We start from the raw sequence: 23,893 nt of genomic DNA on the forward strand, positions 1-23,893 counted from the left end.
ATACCTTCCTCCCCTATAATTTTGTTTTTAAATTTAAAATTATTCAGCACCAAGCAATTCATTAAACTATGCTTGATAGTTATTTCTCTTCAAGCATTATATATACTTGGGAATTCTGTTGCTGTAGGAAAAAAATCTAAACTCCAAATTGTTTTCAAATTAAATGAAATTCTTACGAATACCAAATTTACTATTTAAGAAGTTGACATGCTACTGTTTTGTAGCTATTTCATCAAATATATCATAATTGTGATTTTGTAGTTTTCTTTCTGTATTGTGGGGTAAATAATATTTTTACTTTCTCAAAAGTTTAAAAATAGGGAAAATTACTCTTCTGGCAATGGTGGACTAGGTGATCTGGAACAACCCTCTTACTAAAGGCAATTTAAAATGTTAGAAGACACTTAACAAAATCTTAAAAACATCGAAGACCTAGACAAGAAAGTGAGGAATTACCAGGGTAAGAACAAGGGATGAATTAAAACTTCAAAGAGCTCAGTGATGAGTTGGAGATACTTTTGCCCTAGGAGGGAGTTATATGCTGAGCAAGAAAATGAAGCTTCTAGGCAGATCCTTCTCTTTTGGCTTTGGCAAGGAAGATGATGCACCTGAAGACTCCTAACCTTGAGGAGGGTGTGAGAACATAAGAAGTCTCCACTTGAGAAAGGAAAGAGCTGTCCTGAAGAAACAGGTATCAGTTAAGGCAAGGAGGTAGAAAGAACATTCAGAGAAAAGGTTGAAGATATGGGACAGTTTTCTCAGCATAAAGCAGAACCTCCAATGAGTAGTGAAAAGATTTGGAAGGAGGGAAGCATAGAGGTTGAAACTTGAGGTAGAATTTCTGAGTGAAAGACATCTTCTAGTTCTTATTCTATACCATATGCATGACCCGTATCTACCAGAATTTATTAGACTCCTGTATGGAATCCTTCCATGTGACAGATATCCTCAATTCTGTAGCCTTCTTATTCTATCTGTTCACCTATGCCCATGCCATACACCCCAATGCTACCACTCTATGCACAGCTTACTGAAATTTTCACTTAGGTTAATATGACTGCATTTAAAAGAAACTAAATACCAGGAATTGTCTTCTCAAAGTTTCAGATAAGACCCACTGGACATATTGCTAATCTTGCCTGCCACTCAGTTCTCTGGAGATATTTTGTCATATGGGTATGTAGAATAAACAGAAGAGTTCTTTCTTTCTCTTCATTTTCTTTCATAAATTATAAATAAAGGGGTAGGAGGTTAGATTATGTTATTATATGGCAAATTATGCCCGTTTTGTCAAATTAAAACCTGAAGGAAGATCTTCCACTCCTGTGGGCTGGGAAGCACAATAACAGTCACTCTGATGTTGACAATGATGAGGGTGGTTGGATCACCCTGACTTTCTTCAGCATGATTATTTGTACAAAGATTTTGATTTGTGTCTACTAAAGGTAAGAGCTGGACAGAAGGAGAAGGCAGAAAAGGGTGTAAGGATGTGGGAGAAAGGTGAAGAAAGGGACAGGAAAAGCAAAGGTATGGAAATGGGAATAAGTGTGATGATAGTAGTGGGGAGTCAACAATGATTATTCAAGGAAGTTAGTTTGGGGGAGCAATGGGTAAGACTGTATGGATAGTGTAGGACCAGATTATGGTGGGAGCTCCTTAGCAACATAATTTAGGTTTGGTTTGATCGTCAGTGGATACCTGCCTTAAGTAGTTCAGTCTACATTGTCTTTAGTGATATATAAAAATAATGTTTAGGAAGAAAAATAGCTAACAATTATTGAATACTTTCCCTGTTCCAGACAGTGTATTACAATGATGCTTAAGAAGGTGGCCTTTGGAGTTGGTTGGATTTGAAGTCTAGTTCTAACTCTGGAATCTACTAGCTATATGACTTTAGAAAGATTACTTACTTTCCTGAGTTTCAGTTTTTTCATCTGAAAACTTGATGTGATAATATCCACCTCTCAAGGTTGTACGGATCACATGGATTGGAGAAGGGAGAATCTGTGAACAGGGAACAATTAGGAAGCTATTGCAACTATTGGACCTAGACAAAGATAATAAACCAGTAGAATGCAAAGGAAGGACAAACTGCAAAGTAAAAGTAAATAAGTAGGACAGGCTACTGACTCCATCTCCACTCACATTTATCTTGCAAGTTCCTTATTTCTATTAATTTACCATAATCTGGGAAGTTGAAATTACATTCCATATGGTCTCTCTCTGGACATTACCAATTGTTTTGCTCATTTCCCTAAATCTACAAATAACCATTTGCTCTCTCTGTTTACCATTTAAACATCTCCTGCAATATATGGCCCAAACTCTCTTTCCTCAGTCAAAAAGCAAACAAAATAAAACAGAACAAAACAAAGATCATTCACTTTCTTACACTGTATTTTCAACTTTTTTGGTTTGCAATTTCTTCTTCCATTCTTGAGTTTGCCAGTCAATCAGGTCTCCTGCGAATTCTCACAGAGAAGCAGTATTCCTTAACTTATCAATAAAGCAAAACTCAAAAAGAAAACTAATCCTGCCGTTTCTGGGCTTAGGGAAACCAGAAACTTTTCTTAAACCTTCGAAGGCAGCGCTCAGTCCTTCAGGGCGGATTCCTGCCACCAGCTAACATCAGAACAATCACTTCATAATAGGAGTCTTAAAATGCACGAGGCTTTGAGAGCCTGGGCTTTCTTATTAGAGTCTAGATTCAATATATGACTTCCTCTTTCAAGGAAGACATCTTCTTATTTGCACACATTTCTGAGCAGGAAGTTACACAAAGAACTTTAAGTCTCCGTGGGAAAAGGTCCTTCGTTGTAATCTAATTTAATTCGATGCTCCCTCTTTCTTTTTCTTTCTCCTTTCCCTTTCCTCAGGGAAGGAATAGTTCAAAAATAAATGTTTCAACAAATCTCGCGGTGCTATTCGAGATTCCCAATTAGAAAAAAATTAGAAACGATGCAAAGGAGCCTGTGCCTTCCGGGGTTTGGGGCTGGGACTACAGCCCTCAGAGCCCAGTGAAAGCAGCGGAGGGAGGAGGCGGGGCTCTGGCGAGTTCCCCTTCCACCTTCCCCCACCCTTCTCTTCCAACCTCTGTATGGCCCCTAGCTTGATTCCAGCCTGTGCTGCAGCTGCTCTCCAGCCTTTTGAAGGACTCAAACAATTACAGCCGCTGTTTCCAGGATGGTGATCCGTGTGTATATTGCATCTTCCTCTGGCTCGACGGCGGTAAGGAGGGTGGGGAGCCCACCTTTGTCGTTTTCCTGCATGTCAGTCTCCTGCTGCCCCAGAACCGTTAAATTGCAGAAGTTTGTCTGGCAGCTTCTCCTTAGGTAGACACGCATCTCCCACCCAACCCCCCTCTTCCTCCCTTTCTTCCCTTTGTTACATCGATTTCACTTTTCCATGGAGTTTGGCTTTGGTTGACTTATGACGTTAGGGCCACATTTCTTTTTCGACGGAAAAAGAATGCGACCGAGTTCTGGTAAATGGAACATAGTGCTGCTATAGGGTCTTTAGGGGTAGGTGAAGAAGTCAAGTAAAATCACACGTTGCTTTCAAGAGTGGGATATTTGACATGTGTACTCTAGGTACTGAAGCAAGGGGCAGGAGTACACATCTCTTAAAGATGTAAATCATGCTCTTACTGATGATGATTGAGTGGAGGCCTACTGAGGCATTGTGATTATGTATCAGAGAGTGAGATCCCTATTATCAAATAGTTATTTGCCAGTGCGTAGAGGTGGCTGTAAAGAGTTGGTTAGAACTAGAAAGTGTGGGAGGGGAATTTGGGAACAGTGATGCAAAATTGTGGTGTTTTCTTAAACTTAATGTGAAAAGGGACCTCTTTTTTCTTCCATATGATCCCTGATTTTGACTTTTTATTTTCTTTCAAAAGATTTTACTTCAAAGAGTGCCTAACTGCTTTAAGTGTATTGAGAACTGGAAAGGGAACTAACAAGTGGGTGGCTTCTTGTGTAGTGATAAACTCCAGTACTGCTTCTTCAGTGATAGGATGCCCCCCTCATTTGCATGCTCTTAATTTAGAATAACAAGTTTAAACAACTGTGGGGAGCAATAGGCTAAACTGAGATGAAAGCTGAGTGTATATCCATGATAAATGAAAATGTCTCTGTTTTTCGCAACCCAAGGTAAAAGCCACCAGTGGCAAGATCAGATGTGTGGGCTCAGGATGTACCGTGTAGGAACCCCCTCCCTCTTCTGAGCTTTAGAGCAGCAGCTATTCCATGTTCTTGTTGCTGTGTGTTTTTGTTTTGTTTATTTATCCCCTAAGAGGGTTTGAAATAGAACTGAAATTTATGTGAAATCGTAAGAGCCTTGAACCTTGAACTTGTCTTCTGTGGCTACCATGTGTGGGTGTGTTTAGATAGTTTTGAAATAGAATACTTAAACTTACATTTTTGGAGCAAATTTCGGTTGGAAAAAAGAAACTTTTTATATTGTCTTTGAACCTCACTTTATAAGCTTCTTGCCTTATTATCTTCCATATATATTAATTATGATATTTCAAAGTAATATTCGAGCTGCTCAGAGTCTCAAGTCCAATGCAATATTTGTAAAATTTAAAAGATCAGCTTGATAGCTTTAGTTAAACTTCTAATTAGATTGAACACAGGAAGTTAATTTCAGGATTTCAGTTTGGGCGATATACAGTTTCAGTACTGCTATTTATTCTTGGCTTTCTTGCTCTTAAAAGAAGATTCAAAAAGAGACTCCTTTCAGAATTTCTATTCAAGTAAGAATAACTCTAACTCTTTGTTGACTTAAGTTTCTTAGAGCCTTAAAAATGACTACTCTCTCCTATTATGTCCATTATTAGATTCCACTGTTAAAGACTATGCAAATAGGAAATATTTATGCTATTATGTTTATTTTTTCCTGTGGATAATTAGAGATTTGTCTGTTGTTGCATCAGTTATAGTTCTTATGAACCTGTTGTCAGAATTCTACTGCATATTTCCAAAATAAATTCTTGTTTTATTATAATCTTACAGTACTTTTAAATGATATCAAAACAGTATATAGTGGGTATACTTCAGAAAAACACCTTTATAACATAAATGGGGACTCTTCAGTTTGCAATACAAAGAAAGGGTTTTCCTTTAAGATTGCTGTTATGTTGTTTTTAATATATGCTTCAGAAATTTGAGGGCCAATATCCTAACAGGAACCCAACAATTATACAAAGTGATATGCTCCTGTAAGTGACTAAGTATAGTTTTCTAAAGAACATTTAAAAGAAAGCTTTTGGTTTGGGATTGGTAATCTTTGACTGTTTTCTTACTCCTCCTAATGATTTTCATAAAAATAACCAATATTTGATGCTTTATCAGGCAAGGGAGGATCTATGATGATTGCAACTTATTCTGACCTTATCTCAAGATTCCGTTTCCTTCATAGCTTGATTAAAAAAACAAAGTTTTCAAATTTGTACTCAACTCTGCCCCAATATAGAACACTTGTTTCTTAAAAGTTGAGAAATGAAAGCAAGTATGTTGGTTTTCACAGTGGATTTCTTGATAATAACCACAATAATGACAGTTAGAAGGAACACTTAAGTGTGTCAGGTACTATCTCATTTTTTCTTGACATTTTCTAGTCCTATGAATTACATGCTATGATTATCTCTGTTTTTAAGTTAAGAAAATAGAGTTTCAGAGAGGTTAAACAACTTTCTCAAAGTCACACAACTCGTAAGCCACAGAACTTGAATCCAACACAAGCTATTTAAATCCAAATGACTTGTGTTTAACCACCAATAAATAAATCCGCCCAGTGATGCATGACAGCTAGGAGGCATGAGGAGATAAATATGAACATGAGGTGAGAGGTATAGAAGGGAGTGGGTCCTGTAAGTGGAAAAATTGCTCAGGCACATACATATGGAGGAGAAGAAAAATGAGGAGCCAGTGTAGAGGAGGGATAGTTGTCTAAAGGTGAATGTCAGTAAGTGAGCTAAATGACTATTTACTCAAGGCCAGGGAAATAGAAAAGACGTACATTTGGAACTGGTCTTTTATAGGTTAAGATATGAAAATTCAGGTCTTAATACTGTTTTTTTTTTAATGGAAACCATTTAGCAGGAATGCAACTTCCAAGTTGTCTATCTACAGGAAGTGAATTCTGCCTGTTCAGAATGTCTTGTTCTGCTGTAACACAGTAGTATACACTATGTTTTTTTTTCTCTTGAGGTAGTAATGCTCTGTAAATTTACATTTAATGGGAGAGAAATAGTAAGCACAGAGCCTATAATAAACTTAATTCATTTCAGTAACTTTAAACAAAAATCAAAACTGGCCTTTGATCAGGATTGCTACAGTGATGATACCTTGGAGAATTTTCACTGGTTTGGAAGTTTTCTTCCCATACATTTCCCCTCAGATCCATTATAATCTCCATTTCATGGTCTCTATGCATTTTAGGTGAGCTTGGTGTAGAAATTTTAAGACTGGGGTAGATAGATTGTGATAGGTATGTGAGGGTTTTATTTATGGAATGACTTTTGTAAAATCATCTCTTTAATGACTGCTAAAACATGAACTAGTTGTAGCTTGGACTGTCCATGTAATAAGTGAAATGTATGTGATTTTCCTTTATGGGATTATTCTGTACACAAGTTATAAAAACAAGTGAACAAAATGAACACTCGTGATTGCCAAAAAATTAGTCACTAGTCAGTATTTTCTTCATTTCTTCATTCTTTATTTGGATATAGAACAACAAACCATTGTTCTTCAACTATATGATTCTCAAGTAATTGCATTTAGGTAGCAGAGTATTTTGCTGCTCTGTCTCTTTATTTGTAAATTGAACATAGATTTGATGTATGCTGAGGTCTTTTTTGTAGCTGCCAAGTTAGTTTGAGTGCTATGTAAAGGTATTCATTAATTACTTAGAAGAGCAAAATTAGAAACCGTTCATGAAATGACTGTGTGGACATGCTTTTTGAATGCACTGAAAAGTTGAAAATGGCAACTTTCACATGACAGATACAGGAACCAAGATCAGTGCCTTCAGTTTGGTGCCATATATTTGGTGACTTATTTCCTAAATCTCACAGCAACAATGGCAAAGCATTTGGCATAATTTGGCTCAATTTACAGAAGCTTGGGGAAAACAGTTATCAATGATGATGATTTTTGGAATTTTAAAACGTATTTAAAAGTTGAATGGTTGTAGGAAAAAATCTATTGCAGAAGTTTCATAATCTGGTAGATGAAAAAGATAAAATGGATTCATCTCTAACTCAAAGACTAGTTACTGAGGAAGGGTTTTGATCAATAAACCTTAAGGTCAATTCTCCCCCTGGGTTGAGTTGGAAAAAAAATAAATCGAAGCACCCAGACACAATTAGGTTGAATGTTCTAATTCTCTGTAGTTCATCTCTAAATTATTTTTTAAAATATATACTGTATAATCAAACATACATCTTTTACAGAAATGTTTTATGTTTTAATTGAATTATCAAGGGTGAATGTTGTGTTTCATTTATTACTTATAAAATTAAACAGATTGAGAATCTGTTTTTTTAACATTTTTTATTGATTTATAATCATTTTACAATATTGTGTCAAATCCCAGTGTTCAGCACAATTTTTCAATCATTCATGGATATATACACACTCATTGTCACATTTTTTTCTCTGTGATTTATCATAACATTTTGTGTATATTTCCCTGTGCTATACAGTGTAATCTTGTTTATCTATTCTGTTGATAACTGTCTGACCATCTGTTTGCCTTCAGTTCTACTTTGCAGCCCACCAGGAAACCTTTTAAACCCAGCACTTAATTACTTCCTCCAATGCAGACCAAGATTAAACAAACATACATTTAGAGAGAAGGGGCAGCTCATTTATGATTTTTAAACTAATTTAATTAATATGTGTGCAAAGCTGACTTTTTACACTTGGCCAACCAATAGAGAAGAATTTGAAGCTAAAGGGATTAGTTTCTAGCTCAGTTCCTCACATTTTGGCTTTATTAGTTTGTTTCAAGTGTTTCAGAACATCAGGCAAAAATTAAATATAAGTTTAAAAATACCACAACAAATTGAAAAAAATGTATATTTTAAAGTATTAGTTGCTAGTGCTGCTGAATTTTTGTTTAATTACCTTTCAAGATTTGACTCTAGTAATACTACAGCCTAACATTTATTTATGCACTGTGTACGTCAGGTACAATTTATATAATTTATCTCAATCAGTTGAATCCTATAATAACACTGAGGTAAGTACTAGTATTAGATCCATTTCATATAATCGGAGAAGATATCTCTAAGTCCCAGAATATTAGGTACATTGCTCAAGATCAAACAACTACAGATGGCAGAACGCAGGTTAGAAACCAGGTTCTTCTGATTCCAGAACCCACTCTTAAACACTGTTATTTACACATCCTCTTAATGTACAGGTATTGAACAGAAATTATGTCAATAGTACACTAAAATCTTGTCATGTGATTGGGAGCCTATAACTGCCATTTAAGACTGGATGATCCCTGAAAAGAAAGAAAAAGACTGGATGATGCCTAACTAGGCAAATATGTCTTCATCCATAATCTGCATGTGAGAGTTAGATGGGAGTGGGGGAGATAGAGAGGTTAGTAGCAACATTTTCATATACAATTTAGTTCTTTCTTAAAATAAAGTTGCCTATACAGCATAATCTTGTTTATCTATTCTACAATTTTGAAATCCCAGTGTATCCCTTCCCACCCTCTGCCCAGGGAAATATACACAAAATGTTATGGTAGCTCACAGAGAAAAAAATGTGACAATGAGTGTGTATATGTCCATGTATGACTGAAAAATTGTGCTGAACACTGGAATTTGACACAATATTGTAAAATGATTATAAATCAATAAAAAATGTTACAAAAAAATAAAGTTGTGTAGCCAAGGGCACATTTTTAAACACCATTTGTGACATATTGAACTTTTATGACTTTAGTTCTCTTCCCTGAAAAGTGTCTATGCGTGGCTATAGACCAACATAATTAAAAGGTGGCTTTTTCTGATTCTGTATATCTAAATTCATCTAGAAGGCAGAACTTCTATGACTTGAACTCTGGTCCTTGACTCTAGTCTTTATGAGTTCTGTCCCTTTGGCTTAGTCTTGTTTGGAAATGAGACCCTATCACAGAGTTGGAGTGTAGACAAACACTTTTAAAGCTTAGGGGATTTCCAGCAGTGAGTCAAGACAAAAAGAACTTCACCTTTTAAACATCAGAGAATATTCATCTCAGTTAACAGTTACAACATGGAAAAATTTTCTGTTTGTTTCACCACCACTCAGCCTATTGTTTCACCATAAGTGCAGCATATTTCTCAACACTAAAATTATAACAGTAAATATATATTTAATAGTAGCTGTATATCAGAAACCATTCTATCCAATGTGATATTTCAAAGTTGATTTAGAAGGAAGATAAGGATAGAGAAGTACTTAACATGTTAAAAATGTGATAAATCATCTCATTTTAGTTTCTCATGCAAATAATTTGTCAGCTTTAGTTAATAATAATAAGAGCTGTCATTCATTGAGCACTTAAAATGTGCCAGACACAGTGTTAAGAACTTTAGATGCATCATTTACTTCTTGTGACAACTCAATGAAGTTAGTACTCTTATTATGTCCATTTTTCTTTCTTTTTTTCCTTCTTTTTATTGAGGTATAGTTGGTTTACAATATTATATAAGTTTAAGGTTTACAACATAGTGCTTCACTATTTTTAAAGATTATACTCCGTTTATAGTTAATATAAAATATTGACTATATTCCCTGTGCTGTACAATATATCCTTGTAGCTTATCTATTTTATACATAGTAGTTTGTATCTCTTAACACCCAATTATTATGTTCATTTTAAAGAAGAGGAAACAGACTGAGAGAGCTAGCAATGTCAGAGAGCTAGCAAAGCACCCCTCAGGTGGTCTGATTCCAGAGCCCATAATCTTAACCCTTATGCTTTTCTGCCTACTGATTTTTATTTATTACCCAGTACGAATGAGGCTCTAAAATTAATTTATAAGTATTGTAAAATTGCTTTTCTTCTGAGCTTGAAAGTCATGAAAAGTACTTCTTAATTAATTGGTTTATAGCAGTACCAAGAATAATTCTAGTGGCTTGTTACATCATGTAGAAAACTTACCATGTAGAGAACTTAGAATTCTTTAGAGTAGAAAATTAAAGTCATAATAGCTTAGTATATACGATTAGTTAGAATGCAGAACATGTACCTTTATCCCAGTATAAGAAAATTACCTTATGTAAGGCATTCTAACTAAAAGTAGATAAGACACATGAGGCTTTAAGGTGAAGTATGTGTTATTGCCTGCTGCCTATGTGATTTGAGTAGATCGCCAAACTTTTCTTTGCTTCTCATCACCCTCACAAGTGGAATGTAAATGACATAAATTTAGAGTATTATGAAAGAAAACTGCAAGTGTTGTTAATGGAAATCCATTACTAAAAATTGTGGGATATGATCTAACAGTTTCAGAAACTTAAACATAATTGGTTTGGTGCATCAGCTAAATACTTTGAACTCAAAAAGGCAGTGGTGGGGTGAAGTTTTTTCAGTGAGTTTCTAGTTAAGACATTTAGGCATAAAAGTCTTAAATTTAAATCTTCTGAGCAATGTTGAGAGGACATTCAAGGGTAGTGGTGGTAATATAGAGAGTTGGCCAGGTGATAAGACAAACACCTGGTGAGTTTTAAAGGGACTAAGTATGAAGGATGACAAGATCCAGAATAAAGCCAATTCTATACCAGATTTGGAATTTATGTGATTTTTAAAAAAGAGGTTGTTGAAAGACAAATACAAAAAATATGAGGAAAGTGTGAATAAACATTTACTTATTGTCCAGTTGCATTAAGATTTACAAGTTCACCTTGAAGTTGAAATTGAAGAATGATTTTAATTTGGTATGTGTTTGTATCCCTTTAATTGTATGCTTATGATCAGGCTCTACATGGGAGGCTTAAGAGAGGAGTATGTATATCTCACTTAGTCTGACTCTATGAAAAAGTTGACCTTAAAACTAAAATACTACATCCCAGGAGATCCTTACACTGCCCAAATGTCAGGGACTATTTGGGGGAGGTCCCACCAGCCACACAGTATGTATGTACTTTCAAAAGTCAGTGACTATAGATTTCATGAAAAGTGATGTACCATGTGATGCTTTGAAACACAAAGCATCTAACACAATATTATCTACATAATTTATATCTGGATACCCACGTAGATTTACTCAGTCAATAATTGCTTTTTTGTATGTGTGTATGTGTGTGTGTGTGTGTGTGTGTGTGTGTGTGTGTGTGTGTGTATGCGTGTGTGTATATATATATATGTATATATATATATTTATTGAAGTATGGTCAGTTAACAATGTTGTATCAATTTCTGGTGTACAGCATAATGCTTCAGTTTTCCATGAACATACATATATTTTTTTCATATTATTTTTCACCATAAGTTACTACAAAATATTGAATATAGTTCCCTGTGCTATATAGTATAAACTTGTTTACCTATTTATGTACATTATTAATGACTGCAAATCTTGAACTCCCAGTTTATCCCTTCCCACCCCCTTCCCTCTAACCCTGGTAACCTTAAGTTTATTTTCTATGTCTGTGAGTCTGTTTCTGCTTTGTAAATAAGTTCATTTGTCCTTTTTTATTTTTATTTTTTTAGATTCCACATATAAGTGATATCATACAGTATTTTTTTCTCTTTCTGGCTTACTTTGCTTAGAATGACATTCTCCAGGTCCATTCATGTTGCTGCAAATGGCAGTATTTTTATTTTTTATGGCTGAGTAGTATTCCATTGTGTGTGTATGTATATATATATATATATATATGTGTGTGTGTGTGTGTCTGTGTGTGTGTGTGTATACATATACCACAGCTTCTTTATCCAGTCATCTGTTGATGGACATTTAGTTTGTTTCCATGTCTTGGCTATTGTAAATCTAATTACTTTTTGAAAAATCACTCATTTACAGAGATGAATTTTATTTTTTCACTGCCTAATGTGGCTGGATAGAGAAGTATTAGAATTGTGCTCTCAGGTTACTGAAACTGTGCATAAACATCTTATTGCTTGGAATATATATAGAACATCTATAAAGGGGGCTATAGGTACAACAGTTAGGTACTATATTGTACAATAGCTCATGTTAAGAGATTCTGCGGGAAGAAAATTACAAAACATAAATACTTGGGTTGTCAAAACATGGATTGTTCCAATAGACAGTTATAAGGAAAAGTAATCAGACAGTCTCCCAATGGGTGAGATAATTACAACCTAATTCTATATGCACATTTGCTAAAAGGATCATCATTTGATGTCTTTATAAGACATATTAAAAATATTTGAAGTTGAAATGGTGGACATTAATTTACCTATTTTGTTGTAATAAAAATGTATAGCAGTTTTCATTTTTTTGGTTAATAATGAGCCCTTATTGTATGTAAAAGCATGTGATAAGAGAACACATGTTGTTTATAATAGCATTAAACTTTTATTTTCTAGACATTTTCTCAAGTTACAGAAATTGCCTCTACCATAGTAATTGTTTTAAAGTCATATAAGGTAGGTTTCTATACATAAAAGAATAGATATTAAGGCCAAGTGAAAACATTGAGCAAACTTAATAATGTATGCATACATGCATACCATATAAACACTTGACAGTGGTGCTCTGGTGCAGAGCCTTACATGAGGTGGATAATTTGAATAAATTATGTAGGCAGGCCCTGGTCATACTGAATCTATAGGCTGTCTTAAGGTTTTTTTCCTTTCATCCCAAATTTATTAATTCATTCGGAAAATATTTATTGCCATCCACTGGGCTGGACTCTGGAGCCAGGTCCTGAAGGGCAAAATAAGAGCCAGGAATAAAGATTCCTCAGCCTCCCTCTTCCCTGAACCAGAAAAAGGAAGAAATTATGGTGATAATTTCAGGGTATGCAAATAAGGAGTTGTACATGAGGAGATCAAAGGCAGAAATACTTCAGGGACTTCTAGCATGAAATCTGATATGCTGTTTCACAGGAATCAACATTCTGCCTCCAAACAAATGTCCTAAACTACTTTGTCTACCCATTCCAGTCACCCTAACAATGATCTCCTTGAGTAACTATTCTGAAAACAATAGTTTATTAGTTCAAACTTTACTCAGTTTTCCTGCCATTTTACTTTAGAAAAGTGTGAGAAGGAGATCATAGGCACAATTTGCACTTTCTTCTTATATTTGAACATTTTTCACAAGCATGATTATTATATGTTTCTGATTAAAGCCAAATGTAGCAGTGATGACAAGTTAAAGATCTGTGATATCATTGCCAAACCAGTTCTATCAGTTACCTTGGAATTCTGGAACAAAGCACGCTAAGCCCCCTTTTAAATCTCTGAAACACGCTTTTTAGACTTCTCTATAATCCCTACATCTTGGGACCACCTTGGCCTTGACTTTTGTATAAACAGTTATGCCTTACAAAAATCTGAGGTGTATTTATTAACTCTTATTTATAACACCCTAACCATCTTCTGTTTGTCTCTCCCTTCCTGTTCTCCCTGGCTCTTTCCTCCTTTTATAAGGATTATAGGCATCTCAAGAGTATGGTTTAATGTTTGTTTCAGGGTTCTGGATATCAATGTGCTTCATTTACTTTAGCTTTAGTTCATGTCACTGCTCCTTTAAATTTGATAAAGATTATCTCCTGAGCCAGACTTTCAAGTGTAGAGGTTATTCAGTGTTTGCCTTTGGTCATGCGTATGGCAAAGGAACTAAATGCTGAGATAATCAAACTTCTTATGTTTCCACCAAATCATTGGATAAATAAATATAATTTAACTCCTACTTCTTCCTCCCAACATATTTCTAATTCTCCCCACCACAAACATTTGAACCCTGTCAAAAATGGTTGCCACATTACCAAGAATTAATAAGCACCAATATCCACTTGGGCACTATTGTTCTTAAAATAGCATTAGGGCTTTCACATTTTTATAACAGTGCTTTAGTGGACTAAAACAATGATATCTAGATATAAAGGGCATGGTAAAAATTAATCTATTAAATTTGTTATTTTGTTATTAAGAAACCTAGACTATAATACTGGAAGTCCCTTTTTCATTGTAAAAAAATTGCTTTTGGTCTTTTTCATTTTTATCAGCATCAAACATACTGAAAATAAAATACGAAAAACATCTAGGGAGAAGGGATCTTAGGAGGTCATCCAGTCCATACACATCAAGACTGCCTGTGAACTGTCCCAGAAAGATAATAATCAATTTTCTCTTAGTAAACTCTCCAAAGAAGGAAATATACAACCTCCCTTGATAATATGCTGCAGAACTACTTTTTATTCCTTGTTGTCCTAGACTCTAGGACTAAGATTGTGGAAATCTGGGTGACCAATGAAGGATATATTTTGCCTGTTTTTGTGTAGTGAAGAGAAAAGATCAGATTCTTGAAACCATGGAAGTAAAGGAATTAAAGCACTGTACAGTACATAGAGATCCACTAGTTATCACTTCAACACACATTTCCTAAATACCTGGTGATAAAATAGTCAACTCTGTGGGGGACAAAGTCTTTGTCCTGAGAGAGCTTACAACCTATCTTGTTTTGGAAAGCTTAAAGTAGGTCTGATGATTTGTTTTTTCTCTTTTCTTCTGCCCCTTTTCTTTTTTTAGGAAGCATTCTGGGCATTGTTCATGCCTGTAGACCAGTACACTTTAAGATCATGCCATAAGAGAATATTCTATATATTGGCTATTTTGTGAGACTTATGATTTGTTGAATTTATACTAATCTCAAAATCAGCATTTTAAACATTTTAAAATCAAAAATTCCCTAAAGCTGAAGTACTGGGCATTGTTCATTCATAATAGTTGATGGTATTACTAATGAAGAAAATCATATAGCATGGCTAATGTAAGACCTAATGTAGTGCCTTTAAAAGGTTCAATTTCAAGGAAAATATTTTGTTATAAAATTATTAATTATACTACTTGCTGTTATAGAGAAAACACAGCTGTTTCAGAACTCCGAACTGAAGGCTGTGACTTTTTAATGTTGTTTAATAGTAATTTGCTTGAAATCCTTCCCATCATTAGTGTACTAACCAACAAGGGAACCCTGGATCAGGGAATAAAGGCCTTAAGATAGTGCTTAATCTATATGCTTTATTCCCCCTCTCTGTGAAATAGAAGAAACGACCTTATCCCCACTTCCCATGAATGTTAGATTTTTAAAAATGTGATGAATAGCAATGTGATGATCTCTGAAAGAAAATTATTTTTCTCTGGCACCCTGAAATATTTTGTTATAACTCTTGGCACAGAACTGCCTTTCTATTTTTCTTTTATAAATTAGAATTTTACGTTTTGTTTTTAGCAGTCCAGGATTAGGCTTCAAGGAACCTTAACTCCTTGTTTTCTGTTGAAATCCTAATATTGCACAGGGGAGAGTTTTGCCTCATTCTTTTTCATTGAAAATGAACTCTTCTCTTAGGGAACAATATTGTAGACTCTTATGTTTGGTCTCTCTCTTCCCCCAGTATCCTCCCTTCCTCTCTCCTCTCTCTGGTTCTTTTCTATGCCTTTGCAAGAATGCACAGTGATTTACAATTAGTTGAACGTGACATTTAATAACAAAGTTGTGTCCCAGAGAAGTTATACGTTAAGCTAGGAGAAAGGTACTAAGAAAAGATTATATAGGACCTTCAACTCTAGAAAATAAGCTAATCATGCTGTTTGTGACATTCATATTTCCAAATTAGAATTGTCACATGTAAAAGCTTTTGTAAATGTATTATCGTGTTCTAGAAAAAGAATCTTATGCTAATGAAAATGATCATATTCTTTTCATCAATAATCTCTCTTTTTGGATATTTCCTCCTTGCCATCTATTTATTCTGAATCTATTAGTAGCTCTTATACTTATTTCTAAAATATTAAACATCTACTCTCTTCGGATATTTTTCAATGATTTCAGGCAAATTTGCAATAGGTTCCAGTCTCAAGACCTACCTAAATTATAAACAAATTTTGTGAAATCCTACTGTATATACACCAAATATGAGATCTTTAAAGTACTAATTGAGTCAGAAAGACAACCTGAGGCACAGGTTATGTCTTAACCCAATAGTTGGAAGCAAGACTGAGAATGAATCAAGAATAGATATTAAAATGCATTTTTTCAGATCACAATCTGTGAAATTAAGTTGATGTGTATTTACTAAGTTAATTTTATACAAAAAAAGGCTTATTTTGAGCCTCCCTTATAATTCCAATGCAGTTGTCTTAAACTCCACTTTTTGACATAGTGTAATAAAAGGACCGCTAACCATCCTTTGTTCACTCATTTTTTTTTTCCTCATCGGTTTTTTCCCTTTCTTTTTCCTCAACTCTGGAGGGAACTGGGAATATAGATTTTTTTTTTTACAAAATTGTTGCAGAAACCATGAGGGAGTGTTATAGCTCCTTCTTGGAGATTGCTGTTTAAAACTGAGTCAACGTCTCTCTTTTCTAGAGAAGATAATGGATCAGATAATGACCTGATGAGTGATATGTAGAGCTAAGTAAAGCTGGTTTCCTCATTAAAGCCCTGTACAAATAGAGACTATATTTCATTCAACACCCATGCCTTTTTTCAAGCCTTTCAAGACTGAAGTAAGTTCAGGCCACCACAATACCAGTTCTATTAATTTTATATAATTAAGGCTAAGGGAAAACAATGATCCTAGTTAGACAGTTAATCAAAATTTGGGTCACTACCAATATATTATAAATAAAGTCAAGGTCTCTAAAAGAAAAATGCTGTACCTTAACCTAAGTTGGCAGTAAATTAATTCTTCTAGAAAAATGAAATTTCCTTTTAAAATTAGGCCTTTGCCACATTTTTAATCACCAGCATTAAGCCCAATCTTCTTTTGGATATTCTTTGGTGAGACCTACATATTTATAAACATTAACTGGACTTTTGTTCCTGTGAAGTGTTTTTTTTCCCCACAATGAATGAGTTTATGTTGATAATGTTAATCTTCATAAATAGGGGGGGCATGGCTTAGGAATCTCATCAATTTGATAACTGTATATTTCTGAGAACTACAGGATAAATCCCAGTTGAATTAAGCTGATATTTTACCTTATATTGAGAGAAAAATCAACCATTTTCTTCATTGCCTGTCCCTCTGCAATGCATTCCACTCAGGATCCCCATATTAAGCTTCCTAAATAAACTTTAATCTTCTCCAGGAAACACCCTCAAGCTAGGTTAGGTGTCTTTTTATAATCTAGTAACACCTTGTACATATTTTTATATCAATGCATATTGTATTATAATTTTCTGTTTATATCAGTCTTTCCCACTAGACTGTGAACTCCCTGGGCTCAGGGTCTTTGTTTTGTGCATCTCTGTTATGTTCTCAAGCTGTAGCACAGTGCCAAGTCCCCAGAACTATACAGTGAATACATGATTATGGCATTAGTGGATATATGAAGGAATGCATGCATGAATAAAGCACTTGATTTATCCCAAGCAATAGTATCTGTGAATTCATGGATTTGATGTGCTAATTACCTGTTTTGTCTATTACACATTAGCATAAACATAAACACATACAGTTAAATGAACATCTTTAATCATGTACTAAAAATCTATTTGTATGTCATCAGTGGAAAGCACTGAGCTAGAGGCACTATTTGGTCCAGACATCTGGGCTTACTACTTCTACATGCGTCAGGTATAGCCTCACCTCTGTGCCTTTGCTCCCAGTGTTCCCTCCACCTAAGTTATACTTCTCCTCCTGTTTTATAGCCCTTGGTCTTATCCATCTTTATCCTTCCTCACTAATGAAGTCTCTCTTGGCTACTTAAAGTAAGGCAGTTCTCTGTACCTCTAAACTCCTTTAGTACTCATTGCCTATATGTTTCATGAGGGATATTCATCATATTGTCAGCTACATTCTGATCAAGCCATTAAACTCTCTGAGGATAGGGCCTATATCATATATGTCTTCAATTCCTAGCCCATAAGAGATGTTCAGTAAATGATTGTTGATAAATTTCTTTTCTTAATGATGTTGCTGTGTTAACAAAATAAGTAACATTAGTGTAAGATTTTATGCGGAAGGAATTGTATCTTTTGGCAAAATCTAATTCGAGACCCATACAGTCTTTTAGGTGAACTGGACCTGTAGCCCAATCTGTCCAATATTTTATTGACTGCAAACATATTTTTAACAGCCTTTTAAATATTGACCTTTTCCATTGATACTTCTAGTAATCCTTCAAATAGATTGTTCCATTGTCAGACAACTCTGGTTAATTTATACTACTAACTACTACTATTAACTACTAAGGTAATAAATATAACTTCTAGAAAATATCCAAGTCCTAATCTCTGGAACCTGTGAATGCTACCTTATATAACAAAAGAGACTTTGTTGCTATGATTCATTTAGGGATCTTAGGATGGGGAGATTCTTCTGGACTATCTAGATGGGCCCTAAATGTAATTACAAGATTCCCTAAAAGAGGGTGGCAGAGGAAAATTTGATGGCAGAAGGGCAAGTAGGAGATATGATGATGGAAATAGGTTGAGAGTGTTGCAAGGAAGCAGTCATGAGCCAGGAAATGTAGGTGGCCTCTAGAAACTAGAAGAGGCAAGGAAAACAGAATCTTTTCTAGAGCCCTCAGAAGGATCTGCACTGCCACTATCTTGATTTTAGTCCCATGAAACTAATTTCAAACTCTGACTTCCAGAACTGTAAGTGAATAAATCTGCATTGTTTTAAGTGACTAAATTTTTGGTAAGTCGTTACTGTGACAATAGGAAGCTAATAGAACTCCCAGCGCTGCCATTGATTAGTCATGTATTTTTGGCCAAGTCACTTTGTCATTGCTTTTGTTTCTCTTAGTTTACCTAAATTGGGTTTAACATTGCCCATATTACAGATCATTCAACTCTGTTGTGAGGAAATTTATAAAATTGTATCTGAAATAAATGCTTTGGGCTCTTCACAATAGAAATATCATTGTGAAAAATAGAGGGCCAAAGACCAAATGTTGAGTAATTTGTTGATAGACCCCTACACCTGTTAAAAACGTAGTGCAAAGTTTTTAGCTACTTCATGGGTTTAAAATTGCCACATTTTATTTTGATCTGAAGGAGATTGCCAGAGCCATTGCAAAAGCAATCAATTAGTCTCTCATTTAAGAGTTCTGTTTTATTTCTCTGCTTAAAAGCAACCAAAATGTTCTCTTCTGTACATTTCCCACCACTATATGCCCTTACTCAGCTGGTCTATTTCAGAACAGAGAGCCTGTTTCATTGCTTGCAAAACCCCAGGGGTTCAACTCTATGTGAAGAATGCACAAAAATTCTTGAACAAACTATCAGATGGGACTGTTGACAACTTCCTAGCCTAAAGTAAACTTGTCTTATGTTTTTACTTTTGCTTTAAAAATGACTTATTTTTTACTTGCTGTCTTGATAAGTCTCTAAAAGGCACAATGATTTCATTTGCTTTTTAAGGCTTAAGTAACAATAACCTTTAATTGTAAATATTCTTTAAGTCATGGCTTTTTTGAAAAATTTATTGTTGTTTCCTTGGTTCTTGTAAGCTGGATGTGCTGTTAAATAGCCTAAGCCAAGAGTGGGCTGAGTACAATGAATGGAGAACTAATACTTGGAGCATTAACCCACGTGATAGCATACTTCACTCATTTCTTGTATTTGCACTTTCTTGCAATTCACAGAAGTTATTACAAAATAAACTGTGACCATGTAGTTTCATGTTCTCTCGTATATTTCACCAAGTAGGCAATTTTAGATACTAGAGCTCTAAAAAATATGATTACAGTGATTGTATATAAAAATGTATAGACCTTTATTTGTGATAGTTAATGTTAATGTGTCTGTTTATAAGAAGAATAGTCTATTTTAACCCAAAGTATACAGTTAATCCACTCTGTAGATATGTTTTGGGTTTATAACTCTAAATTCTTTTTTTCAACAAAATGACATGAAATGTGACAGGAGGTATAGCTTGTGAGTTAAATATAGAATTTAGAGGTTTAAGATTAGCCATTACTGAAGTTTGGGAATCCTGAGTGGCCTCAATGGAATGGTGGTCTTCTTTTGAAAAGAACACAGATAATTGGGTAACTCCTTTTTAAGGAAATCTGTGATACATATTCATCTCTGCTGCCTAGATTTCATTTTCAGAGGCTATGGAGGAGGTGTTTGTCAATGATTAAATTACATGGGGTTACTAGTAATTAGGGAGTTTCTAGCCATGTGGTATAGTGGAAAGTACACTGGATTTGGAGTATGAAGTTCAGAGGTTGAGTTTTAGTTCCATCATTCATAGCTATGTTATAGATTCCCTAGTTTATGTGAACCTCAGTGACCTCAACTGAAAAAATGAGTACCTAGTACTTGCTCTACCTATTCCATTAGGCTATTGTATTGAATGAGTGAATGTATATTCATTCATCAAGTATATTTTGAACATTTTCTGTTTACTTGATTTTGTACTATGCCCTGGAGATTCAGCAATGAACAAGATTAACATAACTCCTACTTTCGTTAAGTTTACATTCTGATGGAAAATGCAGATATTAAAGAAGTAAACACATAAATACAGATGTAATTACAACTTGTGATAAGTGCCATGAAAAAAGAAGATAGGGTTTAATGTGAGAGCATAACAAGAGACTCACTTTAGATAGTGTGGTCAGAGAAGGTCCCAGTGTGCTTAGAAGGAAAGAAGGAACCAAGTAGACGATACGCAAGGAAACATTTCAGGCAGAGAAACAGCAGCTTCAAAGACCTACCTAGAGGAGGAAATGAGCTTGGCATATTTGAGGAATACGGGTGATCCCTGGTGTAGTTGGTACAAATTGAATAATTTGAAATAAAATTGGAGTAGAAATCAGAGGGTAGATCAAATAGAGCCTTGAGAGTACAATGACAAACTTTATGAACTGTAAACTTCCATAAGTTTAAAGTGGTCATAGTACTGTTGGCACTTCTATTTTCAACATATTACTGAGTTTTTCCATCCCTGTAATGTATGGCCCTAACTGACTCTTAACACATGAAGATAAGCCTGTGTATTCCTATATTTGTACTTTGAGCTAAATGGGATGAAAGCTGGATTTTTCTCACTATCACTTGCGCTAACATCAAAAGTATTCTAGGTGCCTTCTGTGGTTATTTTCCCCCAGATGAGATTATTGGTTCTTTGGAGTTCCTAATTAGTTCACAGTATCCTGAAGAGTTTTAGCTGTTTGTACTTGTAACATCAACAACTTCATTCATATAAACTGAATACAGAACACTTCTATCGCTTTTCAGGTAAAGCAAGGGTTTACTTTTCCAACTAATTTCTAGAGTAAATAAGAATTCAGGAAGAATTGCACATCCCTTACCCTATCTGTCTTACCTGGCTATTAAAGTGAAAGATTTCTCAGAACAACATGGCAGAGTAGGAAGTGTCCTTAGAAATTAGCTGTTTCAAATCCCTTGTTATATATATGAATAACTGCAGTTCAGAGACCAGACTCCAGGTCACCTGATTCCCAGGTCAATGTTCTTTAGAACAATGTGTTGATATGTTGAAGTTAGGCAAGTATGTTCAGTAGTTGGTGGTCTGTGGCTCTTTAGGGAGAGAAGCTAGAAAAACCATGTTGTTTAAGTATTATTTTAGTAGAAGCTTGTGAACACAAGCATTGCCCACTCAACATTTTTGGAAAATTGTTTTCTGCCAATAAGAATGATGCATTTCACCAGACATATATCTAAAAAGATGAACTTGCAGATGAAGTTCTATTTGTAAATTTGGACTCAAGCAAATACTTATCACTCCTAGGTCCTTTTATCATTTAAGACAGCTGTGATGTGCAGTGTCATTAGGCTTTTTTTTTAATGAGGAGGGTTGAATTTCATTTTGCATATATTGTTAGCTTTTGAAGGTATCCACATCCATCGTTTGTCATTTTCAGAACAGAAAAATTAAGTTATAGTTTTGGACACTTCCTTTTATTGATCTTTTCTATCTGAAACTAAGGATCTAAATAAAGTAGCAAAACTATATTATGGGATTTTATCTCTGTTAGAAAGCAGTCAACTTGTTGTTATAGATGATTAGAAGGGGATTCCTAACTCTTACCAATTGCTAGCAGTTATTAATTTAATTGAATTGCTATCTGTTAAATGGTGATTATGTTGTCAATTTTGGAATGAACTAGTCAAATTTTTGCTGGAAAGTTAAGTATAGTTAAGTTCAAAACAGAATATACAATTTGTGCAAAATTAATATGTACTAGCAGTGTTCAAAATGACTTGTCATTTAAATTTTAGAATAACATTGTGGTATTATATAGTCTATGTCTCTGGTTCCTGGCACATAACTCCTAGAACCTTTGGAGTGTCATTAGAGGAGGAGTGCCTTTTGTTATTCATAATGAGCGTCCTTCAACCTTACTTGAGTTTATACCAATGAGGTGGCTCTTAGCAGGGTGAGGCCTCTAGATAACTTGTGGATAGGGGCTGGTCTTCAGAGAACTCAACCAAAAGATTAGAGGGTTGGAACGTTCAGCCCCACCTCCCAACCTCTGGGGAGGAAAAAAGGGCTGGAGATTGAATTTAACCGCCGAAGGTCCCTTCCTACCCCCTTCTCTTTCCGGCTTACTTCACTTTAGAATGACAATCTCCAGGTCCATCCATGTTGCTACAAATGGCATTATTTTATATTTTCTATGGCTGAGTAGTATTCCATTGTATAAATATACCATAACTCTTTATCCAGTCATCTGTTGATGAACATTTAGGTTGTTTCTATGTTTTGGCTATTGTAAATGGTGCTGCTATGAACATTGGGGTGCATGTATCTTTTTGAATTAAGGTTCCCTCTGGATATATGCCCAGGAGTGAGATTGCTGGATCATATGGTAAGTCTATTTTTAGTTTTTTGAGGACTCTCCATACCATTTTCCATAATGGCAATTGGGAGTTCGAGATGTACAGATACTGAGTACTATATATAGAATAGATAAACAACAAGATTCTCCTGTGTAGCACAGGAAACTATATTCAATATCTTGTAGTAATGTATGATGAAAAAGAATATGAAAAGGAATATGTGTAAGTATATGTATGACTGAAACATGCTGTACATCAGGAATTGACACAACATTGTAAACTGACTATACTTCAATTTAAAAAATCACCAATGGTCAATGATTTAATCAATCATGCCTATATAATGAAGCCTACATAAAACTAAATGGCAGGGTTTGGGGAGCTACCAAGTTGGTGAAATACTATATTCACATTCCAAGGAGTTGTGTAACCTGACTCCACAGGGACAGAGGCTCCTGTGCTTATGTCCTTTCAAATCCTCACCCTATTTACCTATTATTCATCTGGCTGCTCATTTGTATCTTTTATAATAAAGTGTAATAGTAAGTGGAGCACATTACTGAGTTCTATGAGTTGTTCTACTGATCTTGATGGGGAGATCTATGAGTTGTTGAATTACTGATCTTGATGGGGAGTTGTGGGAACCCTTGAATTTGTAGTTGGCCAGGTAGAATTGTGGGTTGTCTAGGAACCCCACTTTTGGCTGGCATCTGAATTGAAGGACTGAGCCCTTTAATTTGTGGGATCTGAACTAACTTCAGGTAGTGTCAGAATTATATTGTTGGATACTCAGTTGGTGTTGGAGAATTGGTTGTTGGTATAGAAAAATGGCATGTAGTTGTCGGAAAAAAACACACAGATTGTTGGTCAATTTCTTTTCAGATTAAAATTTGAGTATTTTCATTTAAATTCTAAGAG

The 23,893-nt window shown here is 35.0% G+C and overlaps 1 protein-coding gene across 1 annotated transcript in view; it reads left to right on the top strand.

Annotated features, from left to right (window-relative positions):
- The first annotated feature begins 2,957 nt into the window (after positions 1–2,957).
- SH3BGRL (SH3 domain binding glutamate rich protein like) overlaps positions 2,958–23,893 on the top strand; it is a 68,529-nt gene continuing 47,593 nt past the window's right edge. The window contains exon 1 of the mRNA XM_015251918.3: positions 2,958–3,228. Coding sequence (XP_015107404.1) covers positions 3,184–3,228 — 45 coding nt within the window. The 5' untranslated portion in view covers positions 2,958–3,183. The remainder of the gene's footprint in view (positions 3,229–23,893) is intronic.

The sequence above is a fragment of the Vicugna pacos genome, chromosome X (assembly GCF_048564905.1).
Source record: "Vicugna pacos chromosome X, VicPac4, whole genome shotgun sequence".
NCBI lineage: Eukaryota > Metazoa > Chordata > Mammalia > Artiodactyla > Camelidae > Vicugna > Vicugna pacos.